The sequence below is a fragment of the Zonotrichia leucophrys genome, chromosome 4A, assembly GCF_028769735.1.
Source record: "Zonotrichia leucophrys gambelii isolate GWCS_2022_RI chromosome 4A, RI_Zleu_2.0, whole genome shotgun sequence".
Classification (NCBI taxonomy): domain Eukaryota; kingdom Metazoa; phylum Chordata; class Aves; order Passeriformes; family Passerellidae; genus Zonotrichia; species Zonotrichia leucophrys.
This window is the reverse complement of record NC_088174.1, coordinates 1,071,654-1,092,162: the sequence shown is the minus strand read 5'-3', so window position 1 is coordinate 1,092,162 and position 20,509 is coordinate 1,071,654. Positions and strand designations below refer to the sequence as shown.

Sequence of the window (20,509 nt, the reverse complement as noted above, 5' to 3'; positions counted from 1 at the left end):
ACACCTCCTGCCTCATGGGTTCCTTTGGAATTATCTAGTAGAAGGGGTGGGAACTTGCCTGTCCTTGGGAATCAGTAGGAAAGCACCAATGAAGAAAGGAATCGCAGCTTCACCAGGACAAGCCCCTCACCAAGCCCCCATGCTGTCCCCTCACAGGCTGCAGGCCAGCTGGGAGCTGTCTGACAGGTTCTCCAGGTTGTCCACCAGAGTGATGATGGCTTCTATTTTTTCTTCTGGAAGCACGTGGGAGGCATTGGATCGAAACTTCTTCAGGAGCGACTCTTTGCTCAGGGGCTTCCTCCAGTGCCCATAGAAAGTGTCACATTTGCCCGTCAGGACGTCCCCGCTGTGCAGGAGCAGGGCCACCTCTCCGTACATCTTGTCAAAGTTGGCCACGTTGTCTTCAGGGTGCTCCACCACCACCTTGTCCAGCAGCTCCCTGAGCTCCTGCCGGTGGATGCTGCTCTCGGAGAAGGACCCCAGGCCCACCTCGCCGTCCAGCAGGGCAGCACAGGCATTGAACTGGAAGGAGTGCCTGGCCTGGTGCTCCGAGCTGGGGAAAGGCCGGTTGATGTACTTGGACACCGGGATCTTCAGCATAATGGTGCGGATCAGGGACGGCGAGAAGGACCCTGCGTAGTTGATGAAGAGGTTCCGGACGGACAAGGCAGCATCCACCACCCAGTGCATGCCCAGGTGGGCTGGGAATCGCTTGAAGGCAATGTCCTGCTTCTCCAGCAGGAACTCGTGGTGCTCGCCGGGCGCGGACAGCGGCTTGGGCTGGTAGACGCTGTAGAAGGCGCTGAAGCCCGAGCAGCCCGGGATGTCATCCAGGATCAGGGGGTTGGCCTCCATGCCTCGGCCCGCCAGCAGAGCGGCCTCCAGGCCCAGGCGGGTGGCGTTGCCCACGTGCAGAGGCTTGGCCTGGGTGGCGGCGTTGGCCATGGGCGCCCCGGCCAGCGAGGCGGCGATGCCCAGGGCGTGGCAGCACTGCGCCGAGCTCAGGGACAGCAGCTTGGCCGTGGCCGCGGCACTGCCCAGCGTGCCCACCACCGAGGGAGGGTGGAACCTGCAGGGGGACGGCAGGAATGAGCAGCCCTGGCTGCCTGGCACAGGGAACACCACAGGAGCCTTCCCATGGAAAAATGAATGGGAAGTGAGGGGCCCATCTGCCAGCAGAACTCCCTCATGGCTTCATGGAATTCACCTGACTCAGAATTAAACCATAAATTTTAGCTAATAAATAAACTTTAAAATCAGAGTTTTACTGTATTTTAGGTTAACTCTAAATTTAGAGTTAATGAACATAAATTTAGTCTAAAAATGGAGTTTCTCCTTGAAATCTCCTCAGAAACCCCAGGGTGAGCTCAGCATCTCCAAAGAGCAATTGGAACTTTCTCCAGCAGGTGCCATGGTTTGTGTCCACACAGCCAAACTTTCTATCCCTCAGACAAATCATTCAGCCTCAACCACACCCAAGGGAACAGTTCCTGGTTGATTCCATTGCTTGGATCACACCAGGGCACTGCTGGAAACGGAAGCTGGCCATGGGGCTGTACCCACCACCAAACTGCTTGGCTCTGGGATCCTGCCCTGGCTGAGTCAGGTGATGGCACTGCAGACCCCCTGGGAGTCCTCCTGAGGGTTATTTTTGAGGCAAAATCTTTGGAAATCACCAAATAAGTGCATGGTGCAATCACCTCTGGCATTTGGCCCTCAGTAAGGCTTTACCCTGGAGTATAGCTAAATCAAACTGGACTTAAAGGTGACTTAACCTAAAGGAACATTTTAAAATCCAGACTCACCAACCCTCTTCATCCTTGGCGAAGAACAGGAGCTTTACCTTTTGGGAATGTCGTGAGCCTCAGTGGAGAAGTGCATGAGCCTCCCTTGCACTTCCAGGCCCACGTTGAAGGCCAGCAGGAAATCCAGGCCGTTGGGTTTGGTGTTGGGAGGGAGCATCTGGGAAGCTGCCAGGAGAGCCGGCAGGATGGCCCCGGAGGGGTGAGTGGCAGGGTGCCAGGTGTCATCAAAATCCATGGAATGAGTCTGCCAGGGAAACAGAGATGGGAATGTGCTGGCTGGGTGCTGAGGGAATGAGGGCTCCCTGCTGATATTCCTGAGGAAATTCTGCCAAAGCCTCCACTCAGTGTCCCCATGGGGTGATTCAGCTCCTCTAAGAGCCAGGAGATTCCCAGCTTTTGTCCCCCATCAGTGACCACTCTGTTTCCTGGAATGCTAATTCCTGGCACCACAGATTCCCCTGGGAGAGCCAGGAACACAGATTCCCCCTGGAAAAAACAGGAGAACAGATTCCCCAGGAAGAGCTGGGAGCATAGATTCCCCTGGAAGGCCCGGGAGCACAAATCCCCCTTGGAAAAGTCAGGAGCACAGATCCCCCTTGGAAAATCCAGGAGCACAGATTCCCTGGGAAGATCCAGCCTCACCGCCACGCCGTTGGTGAAGGCAGCCAGCGTCGGGGAGAGCTTCACTCCTGGCTTTCCATAGACTGAGCTCACGGCCACGGAGGAGTACAGCTCCTGTGGGAAGGAGGGAATGTCAGGAGAGCCCTGGAGGTGATGTCTCAGGTTTGAGCTTTTCTGTTTTTCACATTCTGTGCTGCTTTAGTGTGTGGGTCTGGGCTTCATACCAGGGGATGGTGAGCTCTGTGCACAGAGCAGGGAGACAAAACAATTCCTGCTCTAGCTGGTAACCAAGGACAAATGATCCAAATTTCAGGCTCAAGAGCATGGACAACAGTAGACTGAAGAGAGAAAAGCAGGAAAGGTGAGACTTCATAGGCTGGGGCAGTAGTTGGGCAATTGACTCCAGTGTGCTGGTGGACCAAGGCTTATAGAGGTGTGGGACCCCATGACCAGTCAGAGATTTTTGTGGCCATTTTGGTTCATCTTGGGTGCAGCTCTGGCTGGGCTCTTGTGCTGCCCAAGATGGATGCATTGAGGAAATCCTTTTAATAAATTCCTACTTTATTCTTTAGCTCCATCTAATCTCTGTTCTAGGTCAGCCTTCACAAGGCATCAGAGGGAGTGGGGATGGTGCTGGCCATCTGGGATCAGCCCCAGAGGGGGTGGTGGCAGTGGCAGTGGCGCTGGCAGTGGCAGTGGCATTAGCAGTGGCAGTGGCAGTGGTGCTGGCAGTGGCAGTGGCATTGGCAGTGGCAGTGGCGGTGGCAGTGGCAGGGCTATGGCAGTGGTGGTAGCAGTGGCAATGGCAGTGGCATTGCAGGGGCTGTCCCTACCTGGCAGTAGCAGTGGCAGTAGCAGTTGACAGTGGCAATAGCAGTGGCAGTGGCAGTGGAGGGGCTGCCCCTACCCGGCAGTGGCGTGGCAGTGGCAGGGCTATGGCAGTGGCAGTGGTGGCAGTGGCAGTGGTGGTGGCATTGGAGGGGTTGTCCCTACCCGGCAGTAGCGCAGGGCGATGTCAAAGACAGGTGTGGTGCTGCCCACGAGCCCCACGCCGATGCTGTCCAGGATCATCCTCTTGCTCCGCTGCCGCACGGTCGGGGACAGGTGCTCGGGCCGCGCCGCGCGGATGAACGAGGCAAAGCTGCTGGTCACCGTGTCCTCGGGAGCGCTCCTGGCCGCCACTGCAGTGCCACGACACCGGGAGGGGACAAGGACAGCGGTGAGCCCTGCACTGGTGTCACCAGGCCAGGGAGCTGCACCTGCCTGAGGCAGGTGGGTCAATCTGGGGGAGCCTGCAAGGGCAGGGAGCTGCAATTCATCATCCCCATGGCTCCCTTCCAATTGGGGTACTCTCTGATTCCATAGGTTCTATACATAACATTTCATATTCCACAGATGGGGTGGCTTCCAGAAGGTTCAAGCGAAGAAACTTCAGAGCTCAGCCCCATCCCCTCATCCTGGGGTTCCAACAACCATTTTTTGGGAGGGATCAACACAAATGATTGCTTTATCCAGAGGAAAGCCTAACACAAATGTACCACAGAAATCCAACACTTCCATAATTTTTTGGAAAGCAGGACTAGACCCAAAGCCTGGATTTATCCAGGTGTTTAATCCTAAAAGACATGGAAGTGTCTCAACTCAGCCACCAAAGCTCTTAAGCCCTATGTACTCCAAAGGATGCTAATCATTAAAAGTAAGTTAAAAGTCTATGGAAAATACCCAGTTTGTGTCTATTGTATATTTTAATTTCAGTGACAAATTGCCTTGTTTAGATTATATATATATATATATATATATATATAATATATAATTAATTTTATATATATTATTAATTTATATATTAATTTATAATTTATAAAATTATTCATTATCAATTCTATAATAAGAATACAGAATATTATTAATATAATTATATTTATAACTCATAGAATCAAAATTGTTATGGTCCATTACAATTTATACCATTAATTTGAGAGTGCACAGGGAAAATAAAATTCCACCTGGACAACAGTTGCAGGATGGAAAATCCATAAATTTACTCATGGGTGGATGTGGGGGCACACACATTGATGGAGATAAAAGATGAATTAATGCCTAAATTTACTGAATGACAGGTGAGAAAAAAAACCCAACTTTTCCCCAAGAGGAAAGCTCATCCAGACCGGCAGGTAAACAGGAGGCTTTGGTTTTGGAGCAGCAAACATGGCAATTAATGAAATGACCATTCCCCAATATCGCTAGTTTGGATCCATCCCGAAATGTCACATCAGTGACTCACGGAGCGCTGGCTCATGCTCGGGCTCACCTCGAGCCCAGTCGGAGGCTCCTGTAAACACAGCTGGGAATGCCATCACCGCCTGACTCACCGGGAGAAAGGACATCCCCCTCCCGGCACCGCGTTCCTATAGGAATCCTGGCATTCCTATAGGAATCCCGGCACTCAGCACCCCGGATCCAGCCCAGCCCGGATCCCCATGGAGCATCCCCGGGTCCCCCCGCACCCTCCCGAACAGGGAGTGGTGATGTCAGGGCTTGGAGAGGCTGCAGGAAAATCTGCTCCCATCACCCAGCACCCAGCAAAGCTGGAATGGTTCCTCCCCGGCATCAAATGCTCTTTGTCACCTCAGCAGGCAGCGGGGTGTTTTAACCCTTCAGCTGAAAGCACTCCATGACTCCAGGGTTTTCCTTCTGGTATGGCAGGACTTCATACAAAAATTAAATTTGATACAAGACCAAATAAATCCCTGTGGATTATTATTTCTCTTGTCCTCGGATCTCATTAGGCAACATTCCTTGCTTTTATTGTATTAATAACTCATTTTAAAATAAATTGAGACAATAGACTAAGAATATATTTTTAAATGAGTTAATAAACCTAGAATAAAACTTACAATTAACCAAAAGAAGTTAACTTTTAAAAGAAATTAATAAACTTTTATACTAAACCAAGAAAACTTTTAGAATGAAGTTAATAAACGTAATAGATCAAAAACATATTTTAAGATCAGTTAATAGCCAATCTTAGATCAAGTTAAGAGATATAATATGTCAAGTGTTTACACGGCCAAGTTGTGGTTAATTTATCCAAAGATGGGCAGTGCTGGAGCCACAGAAGGAGAGCCAGGAATGTCTGCAGGCAATGCCCAGAGCAGGATCAGGTGTAAGTAGGAAGCAGTGACAAGTGGAGGAGTTAAGGATCTGAGCCACCCTTTGAACACCTTGCAGTTGTGGTCAAAGAATTTGGAAAGTCTGGTTCTAAACCAGTTAAAGATCTGGTTTAGCACAGGACTGACAATCCACATTTTTACTCCTTGCTGCTTTTCTCCTGGTCCTTTATCCCCGAAGGCAAGAAGAACCACAGGACCCCCAAACATTTGGAAGATTTTCCTTCCAAGAATTTGAGGATTTCTCTGAGTGTGCTCAGCCCAGCACCTTCTTTTCCAGCAATTATTTAGGGATGCCCGCTAGGAAAGGATGGGGAATGCTGAGAGATACAAACCGTGGGTAGCGGTTTTGTGGACTTGCCGAGAGCTTGCCAAGAACTTCTGGGATTTCTAGAGGAGAGACACAGAGAGGGAATTTGTCACTGGAGCTGCTGGAAGGTTTTTTGGAGCAGTTTTCCTGGTTGTGCCTCTCATCGTGAGACACTCACAGATCAAAAGAGCACGTAAAAGTAGCGACATATTTAAAGGAGGGAAAAAAATATTTTCCAGAGCTGCGTCCAGCAGGGATGCCAAGAACATCCAGGGAAATAAAGCCACAGAGCTGAAGGGGCAGCAGAGCCTGTGCAGCCCTGCCATGAGATCCTGCAGCGAGTGGGACCAGCTCGGAGCGGGCACAGGGAGCAGAACCCACGGAGCACTTCCCAACAACAACAACCCCCAGGTGGCACAGTCCAGGGGATGTTTGGCACTCGTGAAAGGAGCAGGATGGCAGGAAAAGGTCAGTAGCTGAATTAAGTGACTGTGAAAACCATTGGAATTTGTTAATTTTGGGGCAGGCTCCCGTTTTGTGCCATGATCAGCTGGACCAGCGGAGGAACCTCCCGGAAAGCGACATTTCCTCCTTAAAGTGCAAAAGGTGAGCTCAGGGATGGGGAGGGTTTGCATGGAAGAGTTTTACCTGGAAGGTGGAGTAGACCATGCTGGTGGCTGCTTTTCCCAGTGCCCTTCCCGGCTCGGTGTGCTCGGCGCGAGGGATGGCAGAGGTGTGTGGCTGAAGGTGCTGGTGGCAGGGTTTATATCTGCGTCCAAAAGGCAATTTGCTTTCTGTTTTGTGCAACTGAATTTCCAGGGGGATGACATCAGTCTCTGGGGAGCCAGAGGGTGGGGGGAATCCATGAGGAGGGGTGGTTTGTCCGTGCCGGACAGAAGGGAAACCCTCCCCCCCCCCCACCCCCAGTTTCAGGAAATAAATAAAGATTTCAGACAATAACTGACAAGGTTCAAGGAAACTCCTGTCTCCAAAGTGCCACAGGTGCCAATGGGTGAAGCAACTGGCTCCAGGCTCCTCCTCCCAAGGAGGACTATAAAAGTGAGATTCACCAGGAAATGAGAGGGACAAGAGCATCCTCCCATTGAGCTGAAGTGTCACCAAAGCAGGTAAATCCCAGATGCAGAGGCAGAAGTGAGGCAGTGGTGGTTTTCTTGGATGCTTTTCTTGAATACCTTCAGTGTTTGGGTGTTTGGCTGAGTCTTTCTCAGCTCTCCTTCTCCATCTCCAGCTCTGCTGGGTCACTGAACTGGGAGTGCACCCTGGAGCTTCCAGGGAACACCGGGAGCCTTCATTCCCAGAGCAATGTTTGGATTTTGGGGGAGTGCCACGGCTCTTTGCTTTGTTCAGCAGTGGAACCTGGGGACATTTATTATTTTGGGCAGAGTAACAGCCTGGAGGGACATACCTTTATTTAAAACTGGATTTTTTACTAACCCCCATGCAGACCTTTGTTGTAGCAATGCATCCCTGGCAATTCTGTCATGGTTTGCACCAGAGGAGAGGCAGGGTTGTGATGTGAAATCCAGCTGTGTGTTGTGGCTGTGCACTGTTCATCTCGCTATGTGTTTATCCAAAATGAATTTTGCTCTCATTCCATGTTTATCTGGAGAGAAGCAGCATTTCCTCAGAGCTCTGTAAATGTTTGCTATCACTAACAAGGTGGGATGGAAAACTAATGGCAAGGTGCCCCTGGGGATGAGTGAAAATGGAATGGTTTGGTGCTTGCAGATGTGTCCCATGGCATGGGGAGCCTTGCTCCAGCCTCCTGGGGATGGAATATTCCTGCGCCTTGGAATATTCTTGTTAATACTGGTCACGGAGAAGCCGCAGCATCTGTGAGATGCACAGAGAGATTCCTGCAAACCTGACAGCCCCATGGAAATGGGATGAGATGGGAATGACCTTTCTGGCAGGGGGTGAAGTTGCTGTGAGGGCAGCAGGGAGTGAAGGAAGTGGTGTCCAGAGCCTGTCCCACACAGCTCCGAGGTCAGCGGGGACAGGAGCCAGGAGGGAGGGAGGACATCACAGAGCATTCCTGCAGCCCCCAGGGTGAGGGATGTCGGGGCAAGCAGGGAGAGGAAAGAAGGTGGAGGAGGAAGGAGGAGGGAGGGTGTGGCTTTGGCTTTGCCATTGCTGCACAAGGGATTTGGGCAAGGGAAGGATCATCCCAGACTGCCCCATCCCTCCGGGAGATGCAGCTCTCAGGCAGCACCCCAGGTGTCCAGCTGCCTCCTCAGCACGGGGACATCTCCATCCCGTGGTTCCCTGGACAGAGGCTGTGCTGCTGGTGCCCTGGGTGTGCAGAAAGCCTCTAATCCCACCTGGCACAGAGGATTTTCCATCTGCCCCCTGCACAGCCCCACGTTATCCTGTCACACCACCAGGGTTCTGTGGTGCAGAAATGACAGCATTAAGGACAGTGACAGCACCCATGGGTGGGGCTATCCCAGGGCCAAACTTGGGCATATTTGATGAGAAAACCCCCTGGGGGTTCCCCTGCTGGGCCTCCTTTTTCCAGCTCAGTGCAGCCCTTGGCGTTCTGGTGCTGCTGCTCCCAAGACAGCACCAGGAGGATTTTCCTGGTTTGATGTATCCTGACCTTGCAGGAACCTGAGGCAGGGACAATGCCCAGGGACATCGTGCCCAATGTCTCAGGACAGGGACCACGAGTCTGGGTTGGTGTGTGAGGCGTGGGTGTGAGCAGTGGGTTCCTCCTTTTCCACATCTTGGGCTGGATCCTCTCACATCCTTCCCCTTTACACCTCATTAGCCTGACAGCATGTTCTGGTGTTTGTCTTCCTTCCCCCATGTCTGCACTGGAAGAAGAGGAAAACATCCCTATGAGTTGTGTCTCTCCCTCCCTCCCCAACCTCAGCTCTTTGTTGCAGGTCTGTTATGCAGAAAACACCAACAAAATGAGCTTTGGCAAATTAAAAACTACTGCTGGGAGCCAAGGAGTCACCTTGCCAGCCCAGCTCCCTCCCAAATCCCAGCTCACCCTCTTCCTGGGACTCACTCCAAGCAGGGGCTCTCAGTGTGCCTTTGAGCCACTGCCTGGGCTGTTTCAGGGCAAAACAACTGGAGAACCTTAATTTTGTGGCTCATTTCCAAGTACAACTATTTAAACCAAACTGCTTCTTTATACAGAAGTGTCATTTAAAACAATTATAGAGACTAGATCATGGAATCTGCAGGCTCAGCTCTGCCCAAGGGCACAGCATTCCTTGGGACCTCCTGAAAGGCAGTGCCTTGATGGGAAAAGGGAGAATTCCTCTCTGGGAACTGGGATTTGGTGCATCTCCCTCTCTGAACCCAAAATCCCAGCCTTTAGCACAACCAAGTAATTGAATAATTCATTGCTCCCCAAGCTTTGCTTGGAGGTGTTTAGCTCTTCCTTATTTGATGAGAATTGGTGTTGCCAAAACAGTTTGGAGCTGTTGGAGTCAATTTATCCTTCATCCTTCTTCCTTTGGGGAAGTGACATCCTTTAGAATAAATGGAAAGATGAAAACACAGGGGTTTTAGCAGAACAAGAGAGTCCAGAGGGTACTGATGTTTGCAAAATGTAAATTTGGGCTGAGGATTTGTGTGATCCTGGGATTTAGGTTCGTTATTACTCCTATATTATTTTTCTTTGGGTGGTGCTCCTTCCCTCCTCCTCACTTCCCCTAACAATAGTGGAGCTTTCCTCCCTTTCCAAATGGTTCTTTGGAATGGCTGAGGATAGAATACATCACCTTCTCCCTTTCCAGCTTTTTTAGCTCACCAAATATTCTAAAAATACCCAAATAACAAGAACATTGCTGTTTTATTTTCATCTTTGTTTCCCAACAAAACCCTCCAGAGAGAAAACTTCAGCTCCTGGTACCCAGGAGTGCCGAGGAGTGGAAACGTGGGAGCTGCCTGCAAACAGACGAGTTCATGGGAGAAATATGAAGGGTTTGAAAATAGCCTATTTAGTCACTGGGGTTTCAAGAAAGGGATGGAGCTGGAAAATTCCAGCTGGAAGGGAGACTGTGTGTGTGTGTGCACCGTGCCTGCCCTGTTTGTCTGCAACAGTGGATAAGAAACGTCCTGGAACGGCTCAAAAATACCTTGTGGGTTTTGTCTGGATGTTTGTTGGTTTGTGTTGGGCTATTCATGCCTCTCCATCTCCAGAAGCCTGGAGAAGAGGGGACAGCAACCATCACCACCACCTGCAGCGCTTTGGGGCACCTAAACATGTTTTTGCCAGGAATCCTGGTCGCCTAAATAGGTTGTGTGTGTTTTTTCTGGATAGGGCTGCGGAAAGTAGGCACCTCAAGTAGTGCTTTGAATGGAGCCTTTGTCTGCAGTGAGGAGCGGGGAGGAACATGGAAACACCTGAGCCTGTCACCAGCCTGTCCCTGCTCGGGGCAGGGGCACAGCTCTGCAGGCTGGCTGGGTGCTGTCCTGGTTCAGGGCAAATTTTGGAGAGAACCCCCAAAGGGCTCCTCTAGGAAAGCAGATTCAGTTGGTCCCTCCCTGCAACTGGTCTGGGAGAAAATAGCTCCTTGGAAAAAAGTGGAAAAAACCTGTTTATTAAACAATAGAACCTAAACAATATTAAACAATAAAACCCCTTGCTGCTCCAAAAGAGATGACAAACTGAGAAAGTCCCCTCCCCGGGTTGCAGTTCAGCTCACTCAGGCTCTTATCCAGTCCCTCTGGTGCTGGAAATGTCGCAGGCCAGGCCCGGCCCAGTGGGCCACAGGTGCAGCTGCCGGTGCTCTGCTGGGTGTTCAGTCCAGAGCAGGTTTAAACAGGTCCAAAGAAAAGGGAAAAAAACACAGTCCAGGGAACTTCTTTGCCTCAGCTAGCTAAACTAACTAAAATAATGGAGAGTTCTGTCCCACTGTCTGTCCATCCACAGACAACACAGTCTAGGAGCAGGAATGTGGAAGAGGAGTACAGTGTCTGAAAACAAACTGCACACTTCTTCTCTCCCCCCTTCACTCTCTGCACCTTTAATAAGTCTTAAAGGTGCAAAACTTATTATTCAGCATAAACAGAAAAAGACAACTGGGGATAAAAGCATCATATAGTCAACCTAGGACAGGTGCCCAGGCCTGGTGCAGAGGGCCTGGCTGGGGAGGCTGTGGGGGTGAGGCTCAGCTCTGCTGTTTTGCAGCAAGGCCCAACTCTGCTGTTTTGTCTGCAAGGGCCAACTCTGCTGTTTTTTCTGCAAGGGCCATGGCGAGCACCGAGGGCTTTGCTGCTGTCTTCTACAGCGAACCAGGGGTGCTGGGGCTGCTCGGCAATGTGGTCAGCGCCTTCCTCCTGTGCCTGCAGAACTTCACCATGGCCGCCACCGGCCTCGGGCCTCACGCAGCAGAGCAGGTCCTGGCAGGTGGGTGCTGCTGGTCAGGGTGGCGTGGGTGGGGCTGAACGTCCCCTGAGCTCTTTGAGGGTTATCCCCATGGGCCAGTGGGCACCCCTGATGGGATGGTGGGAAATGTGGGCTGTCTCCATTGTGCAGGTCGGTGTGCTCCTGGGGATGGCTGCTCCTCCTTCCCCAGCCACTGGGGGGTGGGGGGACAAGTATTCCATGTGCCATTCCCTGCTGATCCAAACCGTCCTTGGGGCCTGCTCAGCACACTGAGCCAAGGGGCTTAGGGGCCATGCAGAGAAATTTCCCATAAAGTGGGAAGAGGGGCAGGCAGAGGCCACAGGGCTGCTCACAGGAAGGCCATGGGACCTGCTGTGGGGTGTGCCCTAGAGCTTCCAGCAGCTCCAGCCTTTTTGTGCTTGGCTTCACACCTGACCCTTTCCTGCATCCCTCAGGTGTCCACCTCATCCTGATTGGAGGCTTTGTCCAGCTCCTGGCCGGATTTCTCGCCTTCCGCAAGTATGACCACCTTGGAGGCGCAGCCTTCCTCACCTTCTCTGCTCTGTGGAGCAGCTACGGGGCCACAAAGGTCCTGTCTGCTGCGTATCCCTCCCCGGAGAACACAACGCTCCCCTCTGGGAACACCAGCCAGCTCCCAGCCGCCGGCACGGCCCTGCTCTCAGCCAGCCAGAGCTCCGTGGCCGGGCTGGTGGCCTACATTGCCATCTCCTTCATCCTGTCCTTCTGCTCGGCCACCGTCAACTACATCATGCCCTTCATCTTCGGGGCCATCGCGCTGGCCCTGGGCTTTGAGGCGGTCGCGCTCTTTGGGGATTGGGCCCTGGTGGTGTCCGGGGTCCTGGAGCTGGGCATCGTCCTGTGTGGGCTGTATGGGGCTGTGGCTCTGCTCCTGAAGGGCATCACCCAGAGATATGTGCTGCCTGGCTTTGGGCACCCCCTCTTCAATGTCCTGCTGCTGGGATCGGCACAGAAAAGCTCCTCCAAGGCCCTCGGGGAAGAAAAGAAGAAGAACACCAAGTACGCGGAGCCGATGGCCCTGGGGAACATCTGTGACACCGTGTCACCCTTTATATTTGCCTTTTACTTCTTTGGGTACATGAAGACATTCTGTGTGGGGGCAGCGTGGATTTCCATCATCTCCAGCTGCCAGCTGCTCTCCAGCTTCTACAGCTACCTCAGAGGGGACAGCTACCACACCACCAAGTTTGGTGTCCACAGCCTGCTCTGGCTGGTGATGTCCTGGGAGGAGTTTGTGCTCACCACCTTCCTCGGGCTGCCTGCAGCTCAGGACAGCAGGCTGGGAATGTTTGGGGCGTGGTTCTTCCTGGCCACTGCCTGCCTGCTGTTTCTGATGTCGATCCACAAAGACACCCTGGAGATGCTGCAGAATGCCTCCTTCATCCTCCTCACCTTGTCCTTCATCCACCAGATCCCACTGGCTGGCGCCCGGCCCTTCCTGGGGGCCGCCTGCAGCCTCTGCACCGCGCTCTCCCTGTACGCCACCTTCGCCAGCCTCATCAACTCCATTGGGGAGAAGGCTCTGATTCCTGTGGGCACCCAGGCCGTGCCCAGCTCAGCTCTCCAGGCCATGCTGGGGGCTGTGCAGAGCTGGCTCTCGAGGTCCAAGGACATCCCCAGCGGCACCAGCGCTGCCGTGCCGGACTCGCTGTTCTACATCTGCAATGGCCTGGCTGCGGTCGCTGCCGTGCAGGGCAGCGTGGGTGCCCCGGGCAGGCAGCAGCTCTCCATCCCCTCCGTGCTCATCCCAGGAGCCCTGGGGCAGCTGTTCGTGTGCCGGATCCAGGTGCAGGGTGGGAAGAGGTTCGGGTCTGTGCTCCCCTTCTGTTACGCTGCCTTCTGGGCAGCCTGGACCTGGCTGCGCCTGGCAGGTAAAGCACAGGATGGTTCCTGGCTTAAGGGGTGTTCCCAGGGAATTTCAGATTGCTTTCTCTGATGGAATTCCTTCTTTCAGGAGAGTCAGTGACATCAGGTTTACTGATATTCCTCCTTGGAAAAAGATAATTCACCAATCACCCCAGTTTGCATTCGGTTGCCATTGCTGCAAGGCACTTGGTGCCCTCAGTTCCAGGAGTTCAAGCTGTGTCTTCAACTCCAATAAAACGCAAGATATCCCCTGCAAAAACATTGTAACACTGGGCTGGCTCTGGGCTGTTATCTCAGAATAACAACTCAGGAGACGCTTTTAGGCAGTGAGAGACTCCAGGTCCTGGATTTCTCCTTCGGGAGCCTGGAGAAATCTATTCCACCTGGTCACAGCCATGGAAGAAGCTCTCAGAAGCTGAGCCTGGCTTTTACAAGCTGCATTTTGCTCCAGGTGGGCAGAGTGTTCACACAGCCTCCGTGCCAGGAGCTCTTAAAATGAGCACCTGTGGGGACAGTTAAAGCTGTGGCTTGGGACGTGTGGCAGGAGCTGCTGAAGTGTCTAGCCAGGCCCTGAGTATTCCAAGCTGGAGGTAAAATCCAGAGATTTTTTTGGACAACCGTCACCAGCCCCACAGTTAATACCTCAAATACTTTGCGTGGCAGCAGCAGCGGGTGTCGGTGAGGGAGGGTTTTTGGGAGGCCACCATCCAACAGCTGGAGCTGTGGTAATCCCAGCTGAGGCTCTGCCACTCTCCTGCCACTCTCCTGTCATGCTGCTCTTTGTGGTTTGCTCGTAACCAGATGTGCTGCTCCTGTTTCAGGCCACTTGCTGGACATCGGGGCGGGGCACACCGAGGGATTCACTGCTGGCTCCGTTGCCTTTTTGGTGCTCAATGCTTTTTTAATCATTTTGGGTAAGTCTCAGAACCACGTGGGATATTTATTGAGGGGCATCTGGGGTCAGATCATGAATCCTGCTGTGATTGCTCTGTGGTGGAGATGCACTAGTAAGGGAGGCTCAGCTCTGCCTGTCGCTCTGATTAAGCAAGAACGGAGATGTTTTGCCCACAGCCAGTAACAGAAGCCGAGCTGGGCTTAGGAGAAACAGCCCCAAGGGAATGGAAGAACATCTCAAAGAAAATAAAAGGATCAAATCAGGTGAAAGTGTTTGATGCACTGGGCCACTGGCCCCAATCCTCAGCCACACTCCAGCCCAGCTGGTGTAAATCAGAACCTGCCTGGCTGCCAGAGAAGTGTTTTCCGTGTGAGCGCAGTGTCCTGGCAGATCAAGGGTTTGGCAGCATGTCTGTGGAACCTGAAGGCTGAACAGACCCTGGCTGTGCCTCTTTGTTCCTCCACCAACAGGGAAATCAGAGCTGGGGCTACTCAGTTCAATCAAACAAGCCTCAGTTGATTTAGGAACTCTTCTGCTGGTTCATGGACATTTTATGGGCCGTGCTTGATGTGGGTCCCTCTTGTTTGTGTTTCTTTCCACAGCTTCCTCTTTTAACCTGGTGCTACTCTGCCTGACCCTGGCCATGGAGCTCTTGACCGTTTGTTTTCTCCTCTTTACACTGGAGAAGCTCCCTTTGCCATTTGAAAGTGAGTTTTAGGGAAACCTGGACATTAAACCTTCACCCACAGAGTGCAGGGAGTGGGTCCTGGGTTGGGGAGCAGTGTGGAGAAATCAAGCAGGGTGTTCCTCTTTCCCTGGAAGTCTGGGGTGTGTATAAGCATGATTGGAGAAGGAAATCTTTCCTCCTATCACCCCCAGGGCCTTGAGGTTCCAAATAAATCCAATACTGCTGGATCAGAGCACCTCTAGAGGTTCTGTCCAGCTCCGCTTCCCAGCGGATGTTCCCTGAGGTGTGGGATGAGCTGGATGTGCCACAGCTGTCAAAGGCTGTAGTTCTGCTGAAGCCTTGGCTTTGCTGCAAGTGACAATTTAAGTTTTAATTCCATGGAGTGCTTTAGCAAGGGGATTATTGGGAGCTTTTCCACCAGGACTTTGTCACTGCAGAAGAGAATCACAGCACCATGAAATCCAAGCGACTGAGTCCAACCATCCCCACAGCACTGACAAACGCTGTCCCCAAGTGCCCCATCCACACTGTTAAATCCCTCCAGGGGTGGGGATTCAATCACCCTTCCTGCCTCTGACTCTGGGATTTTTTCCAGTTGTGGTGCTGAGCATCATCAGTGTCATCTGCTTCTACGGAGCCATGGCCTCTCTCACCAACTGCATGTTCGGGAAGGACCTCCTGATGATGGGACCTCCTCTGCTCACAGTAAGAGTTCTTGGCATGGTGGTGTAGCTTCCTTGCTCAGAGGGGATGTTCTGGGGCCTTCAGTGCAGATTCCTGTGGAATTTCCCTTCTGCTGAATCCTTCAGTGCCATTCGAAGTCCTGGTCCCTTTGTAGGGAGCTGTGAGCTGGAAATGAGCTCTCTTCCATTGGGAATAATATTGGAAATAGGGAAAGGATGTTTACAAGACTCATACCTTGGTCCTGGGGAATCAGCCATCCCCAGTCTAATTCCTTATAGACTGGAGTTTTAAAGCCATAACTTTGGGAGCAGGAAGCTTGCAAATTTCCCAGACTGGACAGCAAGAATTCCCCATATTTTCTTAGCTTCAAACTCCTTCTGCCATCTGGTGTGTCTGCCTAGGGTAATTCCCCCTATCCAGAGTGATGGATCTGCCAGCTCCAATTCCTGTTGCAGAGAAACATTTCCATTAAATCAGTGTTTCATGGGAATGCACCTGAAACTCCATCTTGGTCTGGATTTTGGATTCCTGTAAAGTTTCCTTAGGTCACTTTGGAGAGCAGCCATTTCCTCAGGAAGCTGTGTTGGGTGGGATTCATCTCCTCTAACTTAAGGCATTGGCAGTTGAAATGTCCACCCTGAGCTGCTCTCTTTGACTTTAATAATTGGAATTCCCTCCCCTGCTGTGGGAGAAGCATTCCTAGAGGTGCTGCCTGTGACCTGGGATTCGGGATCACGGCATGGTGGATCCTTGCATTCAGGTGGTTGCAATCCTGCCCTGTGTTCCATATTTTTGCTTATTCCCTGCCTCCTGATTCCTGGCAGGTCCAGAGCTCCAGGAAGGACAGGGAGGATCCCCTGCCCTGTGTCTGCCCCAAGTCCCACCTCACGAGTGGCCTGAGGACCATCGCGGAGCTGCTGAACACGGGGGCCGTGTGCGGGGTCCCCACAGACACCGTGTACGCCCTGGCAGCCTCCTGCAAGCACCCTCAGGCCATCGAGAAGGTCTACAGGATCAAGGTGGGGATTCAGGGGTGTCTCTGATTGCCTAGCTCTGTGTCCTGTCCATGACTTTCTGCAGAAGCAGAAAGGGAAGCCCCTGGTTTTAGGTTGTCCCAAGACTCAGGAGCTGACCATGGGCAGAGTTCACGGGCAGCCACACCAGAACATGAGGGACCATTTTCTGAGCAACCCAGGGTACAGCCCTTCCTCTCCAGGCTAGAGCACTGGTAATTAGGCAGCAACATCCCTGGGGATGGACAGAGCACAGCCCCAAATAGGAACAGCCACTCACAAGCGGGTCCCAACCTGTGTTTGTCCTCTGTGCCTCATGAAGTGCTGAATCAGAATCCCAGGGCTACATTCCCCCAGACTTTTGGAGCCATTCAGTGCTGGAACCAGCCCCAGAGTTTGCACCTTCAATCCTGCTTTTGCAACCTGGCCCTGTCTGCTGTCCATGAGGCAATTTCCTGGCTAGCCTGGAGAAATAACCATAACAGACGATCTCAGCTGGCCGAGCGCGAGCAGCGGCACAAAGGCCGTCTCTTCTGCACTGCCCTGGTGCCAGTGCTGACCTTCCCTGCCGATGAGAGAATACAAACAGAATGTAAATACATGCCCAGTTCCTGAGTCATCTGGCCCCACTGAAGCTGATGTCAGTTGAGGACTGAAATGACACCGCTCTGCAAGCTTGTTTTATTTCCCCTCCATCTCCACTGCTGGTTTCACACTGAACTTATTTCACCAATCTTTAACGGAGATGTTGGTTTGCAGGGGGCTGAGCTCTCCATCCCTTATCCCATCACAAATTGGTGTGTTTGACCTTGGTTTACATCAGCAGAAGTTTGGAAAAAATCAGGCCCCTGGTGTGCAACATCCCAAAAATGCTGACACTGAGTTGAGCATCACTGTCCCTGTGATGGATGTGCTTAAAGAGGGGGAATTGGAGGCATCCCAGAAGTTCCCAAGGGCAGGCTGCTGCTCTGTCTCCTCTTTAATTTGCACGTGCAGATCTGAGCTGGGGCATCCATCACAGCTCAGCATTTGTGCAGACACAGCATCTTCCTTGCCTGGAGTTCCTGCTCCTTGGGAAACACACAAACCAGGATCCCAGCAGGCTTCAAGGCTCTCCAGGCAAACTTTCCCTCTTTATCTATTTTCCCCCTCTGTTTTATTCAGGACAGGCCTCAAGAGAAGCCCATCTGCATCTTTATTTCCAACCTGGAGCAGCTGCGAGCAGCTGCCCCGCCCATCAGCCCCCTGCTCTGGGAATTCATGGAAAGCGTTTATCCCGGTGGCATTGGCTGCATTATCCAGAAGGGAGAGTGGCTGAAGAAGTTGGGTGAGATGAGCAGCACAACCCTCCTGTCCCCCTTTCACGTTTTCAGCAGGGCAGGTCTGCAATCCCAACACCCTTTGGGATGTGATGGGGAGAGATTCCGGTCACTTTCTCCAAGAAATCCTCCCTGGAGCTCCCGGATGCTTTGGTGGATGTTTAGCAGAGGGTGTTAATCAGCTGGAATGACTCATCACGAGTGGGAGCCAGCAGGATGAGCTCTTTAACCAGAGGCAAGGGAGGCTCCTCAGCCTGGGAGGGTCCCCTCTCCCAAGCCCCCCGCTGCTCACTGGAATGAGCAAAGCAGGGTGGAGCAGCATCCAGGAGATGAGAGGGTTCTGATGGTCATCCCTGCTCATCCCTCTGCCTCCAGCACACGGACACAGGCAGGCACTGTGAGCACTGGGATGATTCACCTCAACCCTGGCTCCTGGGGAAACAGCAGGGAATGAGGGAGCTGGAGGGGTTGGAGCACAAGTCCTGTGAGGAGCAGCTGAGGGAGCTGGAAATGGGCTGAGCCTGGAGCAAAGGAGGCTCAGGGGTCCTTGTGGCTTTGCACAGCTCCTGACAGGAGGGGACAGCCAGGGGGGTCAGGCTGTGCTCCAGGGAACAGGGACAGGAGGACAGGACACAGCCTTAATCTGCACCAGGGCATTCTTCAGTTGGACATTAGGAAAAAAATCTTCCCAGAAAGGGTGACTGGGCAATGGAAGGAGCTGCCCAGGGAGGTGTTGGAGTCCCCATCCCTGGAGGTGTCCAAGGAAAGCCTGGATGTGGCACTTGGTGCCATAGTCTGGGTCACAGGTTGGACTCGATGATCTCAAGGGTCTTTCCCAACTCAGTGGATTCAGTGATTCTGAGTTAAGCACATTTATCAGCAGAGGAAGGTGGTGGAGGATGGGAGGGTGGGCAGTGGTCACAGGAAGTCAGACTTTGGGATTTAGGGAGATCCTGTGTCCATGGAAACAGCTGTGATGTCTCCAGTTGTGAATAATTTCCTTTTAACCCAGTTGGACCCCAAACTGTACCTCTGCTCTCACAGATTTCTGCTCAGGAACTGACATCCAAAGAAACACATTTAATTGGGTGCATGGAGCTGGGTCCCTTCCAAAGGCAGCAGGAGATCCCCCCTGGTGCCACGACAGGGCTGTGCCAGCTGTGCCCCTGCCAATACCCTCTGCCTGTCCTTGCAGGGGTCGGAGCAGGATACAGCAGGGTGGGAACCCAGGACAGCATCATGATCCGAGTGCCTGACCTGACGGTGCTGGTGCACCTCATCGACATGACCGGGCCCTTGGCCATCACCTCGGCCAACCCCAGCGGGGAGGTGGACAGCACCCACCACGACATGGTCATCTCGTGAGTCCCTGCTCCCTGCAGTGCCTCCCTCCTGCCTCAGCTGCAGACCTTGCTTTGGTGCCCTGCACCCAGGGGAACCACCTCAGCACGAGGTCACAGCAAGGTCTGAGAAGGGTTGTTGCTATTTTTTGCCCCCCAGGCGCCTTGGCCATAAGCTCGAGGGTGTTCTGTGTGATGGAGAGTCTGACGAGGTGGTGGCGTCCACTGTGGTCAACTGCACCAAGATTGATGAAAGTGAGTGTGAGACCCGCCCTGTGTCAGCTCTGGCGTTTTCCTGGGAGGCTTCCATGCCTTTCCCAGTATCAGTCTGGCAGCACACAGTGCTCCAAGAGTAACAGCTCTGGAGTGCCTGGACATTTGCAAACATGTTGATGAAGGGAAACAAACAAAAGATGTCCTGGGAGGACCTCTGTGTTGACAGGGAACAAGGCAGGAGGACAAACACAGTTGTGCAAGGAAAATCTGCCTCGTCAGGGTGGAAATGCTCTGAGTGGGAGGGTGGGTGCTGCTGGAAGGAGAGTGGGTGCTGCTGGAAGGAAAGGTGGGTGCTGCTGAAGGAAAAGTGGGTGCTGTTGGAAAGAGGGGTGGGTGCTGCTGGAAGGAAAGGTGGGAGCTGCTGAAGGATGGGTGGATGCTGCTGGAAAGATGCTGGGTGCTGCCTCAGCCCACCACAACAAGGGTGGGACAGAAGCTTGCCCACAATGATGCAGCAGCACACACTGGGTGTCCTGGGTGGCTCTGGCTGACATTTGAGAGGGATTCATTAGTGGAAAACCAAACCCTTGAACAAAATGTGAGGTCAGCGTTCATCAGTGGTTTCACTTCTGGTCCTTCCACACAAGTTTATTTTGAGTGGCTTTGCTGGTGTGAGATGTTCCTTTTCATTCCTTTCTGTGCCACTTTGGGGATTGTCCTGACTTGCTCATTCTCCCTCTGGGAAGGTGGCATCACCGTCGTGCGGGAAGGCTGCATCCCAGCTGGCAAAGTGATGCAGATCTTTGAAAGGGTGAAGAACAGAGTGGTCTGAACCGTGGTCTGGTTCCTCAGCAAAGGAACGAAGTTTGCTCTCCCTAAAATCAGGAGGTGTCCCATGTTTGGCTGGAGCACATGGTCTTGGGAGAGCCATTCCTTCTCTGATCTGCTCTTACCTCCTTGGGAATGGCAGCATTTCCCCAGCTGGGGCCTCTCTGGGACCTTTCTGCAGTGATTTGTTGTTTATCCCCCGTAAGTGCCTGGAATCTCCAGGAGAGCTGCCCAGGAGCTGATGATTTACTGCAGGAACTCCCAGAGCTCCTGTGCTTCTGAAGTGCACTGGACTGTGAACACAATGTTTGTGCATCCCCCTCCACAACACTCACATCTGTGTATTTTAA

The 20,509-nt window shown here is 52.7% G+C and overlaps 2 protein-coding genes across 2 annotated transcripts; one reads left to right on the top strand and one right to left on the bottom strand.

The window, feature by feature from the left end:
* Window positions 1-150: 150 nt before the first annotated feature.
* Window positions 151-4,780, bottom strand: LOC135447792 (cis-aconitate decarboxylase-like). The gene is made up of 5 exons (XM_064712866.1): window positions 4,708-4,780; window positions 3,420-3,607; window positions 2,448-2,540; window positions 1,844-2,049; window positions 151-1,069 (listed from the first exon to the last, which is right to left on the bottom strand). The coding sequence occupies exons 1-5, from the start codon at window positions 4,778-4,780 to the stop codon at window positions 151-153; spliced, it is 1,479 nt and encodes a 492-aa protein (XP_064568936.1).
* Window positions 4,781-7,001: 2,221 nt separating this feature from the next.
* Window positions 7,002-20,509, top strand: LOC135447716 (uncharacterized). The gene is made up of 11 exons (XM_064712804.1): window positions 7,002-7,030; window positions 11,132-11,292; window positions 11,727-13,181; window positions 13,998-14,090; window positions 14,674-14,778; window positions 15,355-15,464; window positions 16,268-16,462; window positions 17,621-17,783; window positions 18,971-19,136; window positions 19,276-19,370; window positions 20,078-20,509. The coding sequence occupies exons 2-11, from the start codon at window positions 11,136-11,138 to the stop codon at window positions 20,161-20,163; spliced, it is 2,625 nt and encodes an 874-aa protein (XP_064568874.1). The 5' UTR covers window positions 7,002-7,030; window positions 11,132-11,135; the 3' UTR covers window positions 20,164-20,509.